Raw genomic sequence first — 12,946 nt, forward strand, 5'->3', positions numbered from 1 at the left:
ATTCTTCAACCAGCTATTTAACTCTGCTAGACTGTTTGGGCCCTGAGCAACTGACTGGGTGGCATTGTAAAAATGTATTAAGGTGACCCTAAGTCCTTTCGATCTGAAGGACGACCCTTGTATATTCTTGGAGTCACACGCCAGCTCATTCCAGCTGCCACGTAACTTCAGAGCAACGAACACTAACAAGCCCCCTATTGATCGCCCTGCTCTTGCTTTAACCGCCGGGCGCAAGAATTATTCTCCGTTGCCCAGGATTCCAGTAGGCATATTATATCAAAGCCCTTTACAAATTTAAGCCATTGGGGCACCCCAAGCTTGCTTGCCAACCCGGCTATGTTCCAGGGATTATCTTTATATGACCGGGACCAGTGTCCACCTCTGATTCAGGGGGACCACTATCTTTGCTACCAAGATCGACCAGGCCCACCCTCATCTGGTCTGTCTCGTGCAGGTCCCTACGAACCCTAAGTGGGACTTCTGTTGGCTCTACACGAGAGTCCCTAATCATGGATAGGGGTATAGAGGTTTCAGGGAGACTATCTTCACACTTACTGGCCGTCAGCCAGTCTAAATCATTTAAATCCCCTAATGGTGTAAAAGCGTTAGATAGCTCCATTGTCCCTCCCCAAGGGTTCCCGCTTGTGCGTTACTATCCCTTGCATTAACACTGGTAGATCCTAGCACTGGTCGATAAAAGAACCCTAATGGCATGGGTTTGTTGGTCCCTAAATCAAATAACCTAGCTGTGTTTGATAGAATCCCGTGCACCAACCCTGGGTATCTAAGGGTGACAATTAAACAATCCCCTCTATAAGCTTTTTGAGACCTACCTATCCATGAGACCCTGCGGACCATGAGAATATGCCGGTAATCTTCCCTATGGAATCTAGCGAATTTGCACAGCCAGTGAGCCACCTTGTTAATTAGCTGCTCGGTGGTCTCTTCGTGCTTAAGTGTGTAAACTGGCACACCTGTTAGAACCACAGTGTACGGGGTACAGGCTGGGGGGAGATTAATAACGGAGTGCTTCCCTCTGGTTGTTCTCTGGAGGCCCCCGTCTATTCTGTTGTCGGTAATTTACAGTAGCCCTGTTTTCTATAGTTAACTCTAAATTAGGAGGGTGACTCCGTCCCTCTTATGTCTGCAACTTGAGTGATCGGGAGATCTGTTATGTCTTTATCATTCCCCCTCTGTATGGCCCCTCCCGGTGAACAATCCGTACACTTGTGTCCCCCTGCACCCTGCCTTTCCTCGTACGTTTTATATCTATTGTGTAATCCAAGGCCCCCCCCCCCCCCCGTGTGTGAATCTTTTCTAGATTGAATGCATCGTAGCTTCTCCTCGATTACATTTAACTTATTCCGTAAAGGCTCTAACATATTGGCCATCAGTGTTTCTAATCTGGACCATTGATCATTCTCACATTCACTGACTCGCGGGAGCTGGGGGTGTTCCTCTGTGCAAAGTTTGTCTACCTCCCCTGACTGGTCAAGGGTATTTACTCTAGATGGTAACTTCCTCGCTCTGGTCTTCTGCTTAGGCTTATGAATGGCACTTCCCCTTGTGCATTTAGCCATTGGATCGTTTGTTGCTAAAGGGGTTTGAGCGGCACCAGGGTTAATTAGGCGAGCCCTCTGTGTCTTGCTTGATCTAGTACAAGCTGCTCTTTCCTCTCGACCACAAGCTGGAATTGGGTCCAAGGTTATCAGGGGGACTGAGTCCTTGCTGGACTCGACCAGAGAAGGGTTAATACTAACTGTAGTCGTCTTTTCCCCACAAATAGAGAGTAAGGTTCTATCTAATTTTACCTCTGCCTTCTTTTGGGGTGCCACTAGACTGTGCACACTATACCTCACTTTGGTATAATATATACAGCGCCAGCTTCCTACACCGTATACATCTGTTTCTGTCTTATGGTTGTTGCAGCACACGTCTTTTACATTAGAATGACACTGCTTCAATAAATGCTTTTTGAAAACGTCCTCATCATTTATTCTGTGCGTCTGAGACTGGCATCAGTACAGTTTTATTAAGACAAGGTGTTTGGTACCAAACACCAGTATTTTCAGTTCAGCCATCATGTAACTGGGATACTTGTAATGACCAGTACAAGTACTTAAGATGGGAGCCTGATCACTTGCAATATCTAGAAATGGAACTAGACATCACAGGGGCAAATGTGCTCAGGCAGTGGTGTTCTCACATAGCATAACGAACACTGCCTTAGGGTTCTGAGGCCTGCTGTAGAGGTGACCATTTTCTGAATGGTTTGCACCATTTCATGGAGCCTGCAATGGCACTCTGCAGGCAGTTTGTGTGGGGGCACCTTATGCTGGCATAAATACTGAAGCCATATGATACCCTCTTTAGTACCTGTGTCCTAGGTACTACAAGTAGTATTTGCTGGGGACTTACAGGGGTGCTAAAGTCCTTGCCAAATAGGTTACAATTAAACATTTACCTTTGTTTAAGGGAAAGAGCACTGAGGGAATGCTTAGCAGGGAGCCAGTGCACTTTCAGTCAAAAAAGCATCCGTACTAGGGCAAAAAGTGGCAGTGACCAAGTCAAAAAGAGTACATTCCTATAAATATTATCCTGCGCCCTCTACCTTGAAAACTGGCTGTAGCAATGCAACCATGCGCTCGTCCCCATGCCAAGTCACTCTTCCAAAATAACCAGAATTTCTGCCAGCAGTTTTAATGAAGTCCTCAGGCAGAGTAAATGCTCTTGCAAGTGCCTGGAAGGTTATGGCACAAAAACGTTTATCCAGAGGATAAAATGATATACAAACAGGCATTGAAAGTCCAAAACGTTAAAATTTACAAGGCCAAAAAAAGATATTTTGCGGTTAAAATCGAGACATCCGGAAATAAGAGGAAGGAAATCGTTAAAGCCTTTGCCTCCCGGTCCTCGGTTGCCAGGTCTTTTACATCCTCTATGGAATGGGCAAGCCAACTTGCAGCCTTTTTCCATGATAAGATCAGCATCATCCAAGACTATTGCTGAGAACCTCCCTGTGGATTGAACTTACTCCAAATTTCTAACACCCGGAGACCCTGTTGAGGGTCCATCTCTAGTGCAGTATCCCCCTCTCCAACTGCAGATTTCCTTGACGATTATAAAAAAAGGTCTGGCTCTCCCTCGCACCCATGCCCAGCAAATGTGGTGGCCATTTATCCAGAGGTTAACAAAGCCCTAAATTCCTTGTTGAGGATCGGCCATGTGCCTGGCAGATGGAAATGCGCCAAAATCCTTCCACTACTAAAAAAAAGCCCTTAGCCGATCCCCTGGTTGCAGCCAACTACAAACCCATTTCACAGCTCCCGTTACTCTAGAAGACGTTCCAGAAATACGTCAATTCAGTCATTCCTAAGTATGTAAAAAATAATAATCTCCATCAGAGCCAGTCGGGTTTCAGATCCAATTTTAGCACAGACAGCGCTGCACAGAATCTATCAAGGAGAAGCATGATAAGAGGGGGAAAAGCTATGTTAATTCTACTGGACTCTCCGCGGCTTTCGATACCGTGCCATATGACCTACTCCTGCACAGGTTGCCAGATTGCGGTCTTGATGGCACAGTTCTGCAGTGGTTCTCCTAAATCTTGGTGGATAGACACCAAGAAGTCTGGTCTCCCCCTTATGCCGCTCCCATCCCTTCCATGAAGGCGGGAGTCCCTCGGGGCTCAATTCTGAGCCCAACACTTTTCAACCTTTATATGTCTCCCTTTGCTCCTCCAGCATAAGCCTGCGGTGCTAAAGTGATCCTATGCTGACAACACACAGCTTCTATTCACCTGTGACAAGAGTGCAGACTTTGTAGGTGGTAAGATCAACCAATGTCTTTACATGGCTAAGGGATAACCAGCTCAAATGCAACTCAGAGAAATCGGAGGTGATTTTCTTCGGCTACCCACCCATGTATGATTGGAAACAATGGTGGTCATCGGACATGTCTCCACCCCCCCTCTTCCATCAGCACGGTCAAGAACCTGGGTGTCAAGATGGATGACACTCTGTCTATGAAAGAGCAAATCCAGTCAGTCGCAGGATCCTGTTTTGGCCTCCTGCGGATCCTCAAAGCATTTCTTACCCTCCTGCCTCTTAACCACAAGACAACAGTTGTCCAAGCCCTTATTGTTTCCAGACTGGAATATGTCAATGTCCTATACCTGGGCATCCCGGAATACCTTTTAAAAAGATTGCAGGTGGTACAGGAGGACCGTCCGGGTAGTCCTCCTGCTTAAACCCAGGGTTCACCCCTGAAAGCCTTGCACTGGCTACCTGATAAGAAAAGAATCTGCTTCAAGGCCTCAGTTCTGGCCTTTAAGGTGCAGCAGGGCACCCGTGCACGGTACCTCAGAAGGAGAGCCGCACACTACGCTCCCCGCAGAACCAGAACCTTGAGGTAATCTTCATTGCATCTGGCTGCTATAATCAAGAAATGTCGCACCCGCACAGGAGGTCGTTCTTTCCAAGTGCAGGATGTACGCACCTTCCGGTGACACTCAGACAGCAGACTGACATACTTACCTTTAGGAAGATGCTTAAAACCTGGCTCTTCCAAGACTCACCCTAAGTTTACACAGTCCATTAGGGACAGCAGCAGACTAGTTTTGAGGCTCTCCAGCGCTGGGACACTGAGTAACTGTGTGCTTTACAAATATTCTTTCATTCCTTCATTCTGAGTTTCTAGCCCTGCACCACCACAACCGCCATCACCTGTGGTAAGTCTTTAATCGCTTGACCTCTATAAAAAACAAATTGGTAATTTACTTCAAATTCACGAGTAGTGTCCCATAACACTTAAAGTAAACAATATCAGATGACGCAACTGATGCCTTGACTCACCTAGGACCCCCACCTCGGGTAAAGGGAATTGTAAAATAGAACATTTCCAAAGCACAAGTTTAAATTAAAAAATGATCCAATACTCCATTTCTGACACCACGAGTTTTCCTTAAGACTTATTACTGAACTCTCCAATAGCCACATGGTTTTGCGAGCCTGATCTGCCACAATGCTCTTGCTGAGCTAGCAGCATAAAACAGCACTGTGGTTCCAGAAGGACAATTCATCACAATGGGAAAAACACTGATTTCAATGAAACCAGAGTGGCAACTTAAGAGATCATAGGAAAATACACGTGAAAGAAAATAAAACATAAATGGTCCCAATTAAGGGCACTGAAAGAAAATAATTAAAATCCGAGCAACCAAACAAATCTCAAACTCTGAACAAATTATTTAAGACATTCATCATGCCTTGCATCCAACCAACAACAATGTGTAGATTAACTATCAAGTATTGATGCTTGAACTGAAGCATGCAATTTGTTTTACCTTCAGCAGCGGACTTCAGCCCCTTCTCATTATTGATCAGAGGGGTAAGGACTTCTGACTCAGACAAACTAGTCAGGGCACTTTCGCATTCACTAGTGGTGGCAGCAACAAAGGGGTGTCCACAGACCCAGGTGAGGTCAGAAGGAGGAGCAGACGGTGGAGAAGAGGAAAAGATTTCAGGAGGCCTTTCCTCAGCATTCTGGACATTTTCTTTAGCATCTAGAAAAAGTAAGGATGAATAACAGTTTTTGCAGTATTACCAAGCTGAATGCTAGCTCTGTTAAACTGAGATTTCACGAATAAATCACAGCTTGCCTAAGGTTCACATAAGGAAATGTTGAAGTTCTATTCAATGAGAACAAGGAGAAAGAAAATAAATTACTTCGCTGTAAATGGTCCTCTACAGTATTGGCATCTTTCATAGATTAACAAGCTTGAAATCATTCCCCGTCGGCAAAGTGGAAGTCCTACGGTATAAATGTAAAGCAGAACAGTTTACTACTGTAGGAAAGTGCCCGTTTTTGCCAGATATCTGATACGAACTTGACTAGGTGTGCCCTGGGTCCCTGCCAATCAGGTTCCCAGGGCCTGTGGTCCTCCCCAAAACTGTACAATTGTCTCCACAATTGGAACACCTCTGGGCCACCTGAAAAATCATTTGTAAAAGCTAACCCTTGTACCAAGGGGGTGGTGACCACAGAGGGCTGCAGCATGTATTATGCCACCTTTAGAGACCCCTCACCTGAAGGTCCACACACTGCCACTGCAGGATACATGTTATGGTGCAGACTAAACTGAAGAGTAGAAATGGCCACCAATCCCTGGGTGCCATGCCTTCCAACACTGCTTGTGGCATGGATACTTAACCCCTCTGGCAGGCCTTACAGCCATAAAAGCAGGGTACACCATACTACCAGTGAGGGATTAGCTGCATGAGCCTATGCCCCAACAAGGTATGTGCCAAACAGTCATTGTACGTGCAGTGAAGCCAATTTGAGTATAGGGGCTGGGAGTTTGTCACTACAAACTCAACAGCCCCGGAATGGCTCAAATGAAAACTGGGAAGTTTGAAACCAAACTTCTCAGTAAATTAAACCCAAACTGATGCCAGTGTGGGATTTAAAGTAAAATGCACACAGACGGTATCTTACAGATGCCCCCTAAAAAACACCCATCCCTGGTTTGGTTCCAGCCACATTTGGCAGTTAGTTTGTCATTAACTCCAGAGGCACATAATGGATTTACTGAAAACTGGGAAATTTGGTATCAAACTTCTCAGCATCATAAAAACACACTGATGCCAGAGTGGGATTTAATGAAAAATGAACTAAGACGGCATCTTAGAGATGCCCCCTAAAAAACAACCTAACTATTGTCCTGGCAGAGTGGCTGCCTGACAGGTGACGCCAGCAGACATGTTTCTGGACCCCTAGGTGGAGTGCCTGCTGTAGGACAGTGGCTCTACATATACTGTTCCCAAATAGGTACAGTGTGTATTGGGTCCACAGATGTTTGGCAGAGGCTAAAGTTAGATATAACCTTACTCTAAAGTGGTAGCTTGGTCGAGCAGTAAGGCAGTATCAGAGGAGAGTGTAAAGCATTTGTTGAACACACTCGGTCAGCAAATGGTCTCTCACACACAATAACTAAACTCTAGGCCAATGGTTTGTATATAAAAATATATGGTTTTATTTTAGAACCAAAGAGAGTTATCAAAATATACTTTCTCAGAATGAGATGCTTTAGTTAAATACTTTGCAAAGGACAATTGACTAGGAATGCAATATTTACACTTTGTTGCAATAGGCAACACAATTTGAAATACAATAATACATTGAGCTCAAAGGGAATTTTAAGTTATATGCAATTGATTACTTTCAGGATTACTTTTCTAACACCAGGACTGGATCCTAAATTCAGCCCTGGGACAGGAATTGGAAACAGGAGTAAATACTTTAGTTACTGTTGTAATTTTTAAGCAATATTTTGCTATTTTAAAAGTTGACAAACTTTTTCTGAGCAAATTACCAATGTTATCCTATAGAAGGAAATTCACTTAGCAGGTAAGAGGGGTTATTGTTACTTTTTCTAGGTCAGGGTTGGATCCTGGATCCAGCACTAGTGTACCACCTGTAAGCAGTTGAGAAACTGCATTTAAGTTATACAGGTGATTTTTAAGGAATATTTATAAGTTTACAAAATCGACACAGAAGAAATTCCACAGAAAAACAGTCAATGGTTTCTTATGGAAGAAAATTCGAGTTACGGGTAAAGTATGTTCTTGTTACTTTTGCAATCCAGTGCTGGGCTCCTAGGCTCAGTACTGGGACATCTATCTAAAAAAGGTAAGTAATTGCGTTTTCACAGTTAGTACGATTTTTAAAAAATATTTGTAGTTGGCAAAAATCGACTTAGAATAAATTTCACAGAAAGACAGTCAATGGTTTCCTATGGGAGAAAATGGAGTTAGTGGTAAGTACGGTTGGGAGTACTTTTCAGGGTCAGTGCTGGGCACCAAGATACAGCACTGGGATCTCTCCTAATAGCAGGTGAGTATTTCCGTTTTTGTTACTCAGTTGATTTTAGGTGAATATTTTAAAGTTTAGAAACTCCACACTTATAAGAAATTTCAGAAGAAGCCAGTCAATGTTACCCTATGGAAGAAAAGTGAGTTACCAGCTTTTGGGTAAGTACTAGACTGGCAGAGTTAAGGTTCTGGGCACAGACTTAGGGGTCTCCAGGGTCAGGTAAGTACAGTTGTTAGACCATCAGCGGCACAGGGGCAGCTGGGTGCAGAGTGAGTTAGGCCCAATGTTATCCTATGGGAGGCAGGGGGGCCTTGGTTGGTGGCTGCTGACTACCAGGTCAAGCGGCTGTGGGAGCTGGGCTCCTGGTCACTTGCTCAGGGCAAATAGGGAAGTAGATAGGTGTAGAGGTTGCACTGCCAGGGCCGCTCGGGCGGCTGGGTGCAGGGTGCTTTTGAGCCCACCCGGCTGCCCCTGCAACGCTGAGGGCGCAACAACTGTACCTACCTGACCGTGGGAGACCCCCGAGTCTGTGCCCAGAACCTTAACTCTGCCAGTCTAGTACTTACCCAAAAGCCGATAATTTTCTCCATAGGGTAACATTGACTGGTTTCTTCTGAAATTTCTTCTAAGTGTGGAGTCTCTAAACTTTAAAATATTCACCAAAAATCAGCTGAGTAACGAAAACGAAAATACTCACCTGCTATTAGGAGAGATCCCAGTGCTGGATCTTGGTGCCGGGCACTGACCCTGAAAAATATTCACATCAGTACTTACCATTAACCCAATTTTCTTACATAGGAAAAAATTGACTGTTTTTCTGTGAAAATTCTTCCAAGTGTCGATTTTTGCAAACTTAAAATATTCTTTAAAAATCGTAAAAGCTGTGAAAACGAATTACTTACCTGTTTTAGATAGAGGTCCCAGTACTGAGTCTAGGTACCCAGTACTGGATTACAAAAGTAACAAGAACATACCATACCTGCAACTTGAATTTTCTTCTATAGGGAATCATTGACTGATTTCTATGAAATTTCTTCAAAGCGTCAACTTTTAAAATAGCAAAATATTGTCTAAAAATCATCATAGTAATTAAGTCGACTTTTATCACTTGATTCCAAGTACTGACCCAGGACTGAATTTAGGATCCAGTCCTGGAATTCCAAAAGTAATCCTAAAAGTAATCTGTGGCAAATAACATGAAACTTCCATTGATCTCAATGCATTATTGTGTTTAAAATAGTGTTGCCTATTGCAACCACTTGTAACTGTTTACAAAAGTCAATTGCATATTGCAAAAGTTTTTATATAAAGCATCTCATTCTGAGAAAGTATATTTTAAATCCAATTGTTGGTTCTAAAATAAAACAAGCATATTGAATATGCTACTTACCAGTATGCATCTGTTCTTGGCATGTAGGGCTGCTGACATTCATATCTGTGCATAGATCGCCGCCTAGTGTTGGGTCCGGATGTTTGCACGTTGTTGTCCTGGAAGAGTCTTCGAAGTATCCTGGGATAGGTGACTCCTCCCCTGGACTACAGTGCGCATGGGCATCCTCTCCATCCTCAGATTGTTTTTTTCCGCCATTGGGTTCGGATGTGCTTATCTTGACTCAAGTTAGGAAAAACTTTTTACAGGCCAAAAGGCCTTTAGTTCGCGTCGGTACTGTTCCCGATCGGTATCGATAGTTATTTGTTAGTTTACTAACTTCCAGAAACCAACTTTTTCGCATCATACCCGACCATCGACCCGACATCGACGATGGAATCGAGGACGCCCTCAAGCGGTGCCCTGTATGCAATGCGAAATATCCCCATGTCGACGTCCACCTGGTGTGTAACAAATGCCTTTCACCGGATCACGACGAGTCCACATGCATGGCCTGTGCCCGATTCCGATCCACGAAGACTCTCCGGAATCGTCGAGCAGCGAGGCTCGAAGCGCAGCAAGCGGCACCGGCCCCGACTGACATCTTCCAACGCCGAGGACGAAGATGTGCAAAACGTGGAGAACCTACCCTCCAGCCCCGCTTCCGAACACGACTCCGGATCGGAAGACGTCGAAAAACAACTCTTCCACAGAGACGAAGCCGACACCGAGGTAGGAGACTACAATGAGGCCTTAGGCGCCGAAGAGAGTAGCTCCGGTGACGAGCAAGGCCTACCCGAACAGACTTTGGATATCCCACTGCGTCAGTCTGTGGCTCCGGTCGAGGGATCGCCTTCGGGCCTTACCCAACACCTATCCCGCATCCATTCGGGCCCGGCCTCGGACATTAAGCGGCAGCCTATACTACCCAAAACGGCTGGTTTCCCTTCATCGAAACCGAAACCGAAAGCCGTCTCGGTTCAGCAGAAACCGAAACTGAAAGTCACACTGGTCGGATCGAAGCCCACCACGCCTTCGACGCCAGCCAAACCAGTCGGCACCGACCGCACCAAAAGGGACTTCGGTGCCGAGCTTGCAGCAGCCGACATCAGCGTTGACGCACGGAAAAAGACCATCGGTACCGCCAAGCCGCCTCGGCTCCAGGTACCGAAACAATCGGCTCCGACCACTAAGGTCAAAATGGCTGCTGGATCTCACACCACTTCCAAAACAGCACCAAAGGCACAATCATAGACGCCGTCGACAGCTACTACCTCTCCTCGACTCAATGACCCCGTGGCACCAAAAACGTCCACGCCTGCCTCAACGGAACCGGTCGGCGCCAAAGAACCGTCGGCGTTCCAGGTGCGGCAAGTTTCAGCATCCTTGCAACGCATCAAAGATAAGGCGGCCCTCCAGGACACATCAAGCTCCGAGCCGAAAAAGGCTCAAAAAGCTTCTCCGGCACCGGCCAACATCACTTTTGGCCTGCCACACCACGGCGCGAAAACTGTTCAAAATCAGAACACGTGTCACCCACACCAGGATCACACCTGCAGAACACTCTCCTACGGAGACGTCGCCTTCACACATCATCGATGCCACAACAGGCAGGATGATGCTTCACAAGAGGAGGATAACTTCTCAGCCAGCTTTGGACTCCTACCGGATCCCACTAAAGAAAAAGCTGCCAGTGGATTCGGAACCACTTCTTTACGAGCCTCTCCATGCCTCTTACCAAGATCCACAGTCCTTCTCTCCGACACTCCGACACAGATGTTTTGGAGGACTACATGGGTGACCACGTCCCCTACCCCGGAGATATGGACCCTCAAGGCCAACAGGACCCTTACCAAGCTTGGGATGACCCTGTAGACTCGGGTGCACCTATGGATACACAGAACCCGCAACTCTATGGAGCAAAAACGTCTCCCACAGAGGACACTGCAGCATTCAACGCCCTCATTGAACGTGCTGCGGCCAATCATGGTGTTCAACTCCACTCTGACACCATCGAGGACGATTTTCTCATGGACACTTTCGCATCCTCAGAAAAACATGTTAAAACTCTACCTATGTTGAAAGGTGTCCTCAAACCAGCAAAGGACATTTTCAAAGAACCCACCAGGGCCAGAGTAATAAACCCCAGAATCGACAAAAAATATAGGTCAGCGCCTGGGGATCCTACCTATATTAGAGGACAGTTGCCTCTAGATTCCATAGTAGTCGCGAATGCTCGTAAACGGGCGCACTCGCAGACTACTGGGGATGCCCCTCCCCCGGACAAAAAGTCCAAGGTGTTAGAGACCTCCGGCAAACGGGTTGCGGCCCAAGCAGCTAACATATGGCGTATTGCCAATACTCAAGCGCTCCTGGCTCGCTACGACCGAGCGCATTATGACACACTAGAAACATTACTACAACATCTCCCTGACCAATACAAAGAGGGAGCAGAGATCCTCATCAGAGAGGGACAACTCCTCACAAACGCATCCATCAAGTGTGCACTGGATGCCGCAGATACAGCTGCCAGAGCCATAAACACTAGCGTCATGTTACAACGACACGCCTGGTTACGAATCTCCGGATTCAAACCGGAGGTGCAAAATAACATCCTCAACCAGCCGGTCAACCCAGACTACTTATTCGGGCCAGAGGTTGACACCACACTAGAAAAAATAAAAAAAGACACAAACACTGCAAAGTCCATGGGGGCTCTCCAACCACAGACCTTTCGGAGCGGCTCCTTTCGTCGCCCCGGTAATAGAGGAGCAGGTAGAGGACAGGGGTCACAGCAAACCTACAACAAGGGCAACACCCTAAGTACCTACGATAAAAACACCAGGGGTGGATATCGTGGTTCAAGCACAAAGGGCAGAGGACAAGATACGGCAATACCAGATCCTCTCCCCAGAACAAACAGTGACGCCCTCTCCCTTCCTCCCGACCACACAACACCTGTCAGGGGAAGGTTGCAAAAGTTCCTGGACACGTGGAACTCCATCACCACGGACAGGTAGGTCAAAAATATTATCAAACACGGTTACTGCCTAGAATTAACCTCTACTCCACCCACAATACCCCCAAAACATCGTCCTATGTCCTCAGAGCACTTAGCGCTATTACAGCAGGAAGTGCTAAGCATGATGCAAAAAGGCGCAATAGAGGTCGTACCCGTCCACGAGCAAGGTACAGGGGTGTACTCCCTGTACTTTTTAATACCAAAAAAGGACGGGTCACTCAGACCTATACTAGACCTGAGACCCCTCAACCGCTATATTCTTTCGGAGCATTTCCACATGCTCACCCTGCAACAAGTCCTCCCACTGCTCAAACAGGGAGACTTCCTGGCCACACTAGACCTCAAAGATGCGTATTTCCACATAGCCATTCACCCATCACACAGGAAATATCTCAGGTTCACTATTCAAGGGCAGCACTAACAATTCAAGGTTCTTCCCTTCGGCGTCACAACAGCACCCAGAGTTTTCACAAAGTGCCTAGCTACTGTGGCGGCACATCTACGGAGGCAGCACATACACGTCTACCCTTACCTGGACGACTGGCTTGTTCAAGCAAAGTCAGCCCAGCAATGTGCCAGCCACATGTCCCGCACCATTCACCTCCTTCACAGTCTGGGGTTCTCACTAAATTACCCAAAATCACATCTCCAACCCGCACACGTACAACAGTACCTAGGTGCGA

General features: G+C 46.3%; 1 protein-coding gene across 3 annotated transcripts in view; it reads right to left on the minus strand.

The window, feature by feature from the left end:
- The window catches only part of GIGYF1 (GRB10 interacting GYF protein 1), a 1,351,771-nt gene that overhangs the window by 726,906 nt on the left and 611,919 nt on the right, over nt 1-12,946 (minus strand). For all 3 annotated transcript variants that reach the window (XM_085637593.1, XM_085637592.1, XM_085637591.1), the window contains exon 13: nt 5,345-5,563. In XM_085637593.1, coding sequence (XP_085493719.1) covers nt 5,345-5,563 — 219 coding nt within the window. The remainder of the gene's footprint in view (nt 1-5,344; nt 5,564-12,946) is intronic.

This window comes from Triturus cristatus, chromosome 12 (assembly GCF_964204655.1).
Source record: "Triturus cristatus chromosome 12, aTriCri1.1, whole genome shotgun sequence".
NCBI classification, from domain to species: Eukaryota; Metazoa; Chordata; class Amphibia; order Caudata; family Salamandridae; genus Triturus; species Triturus cristatus.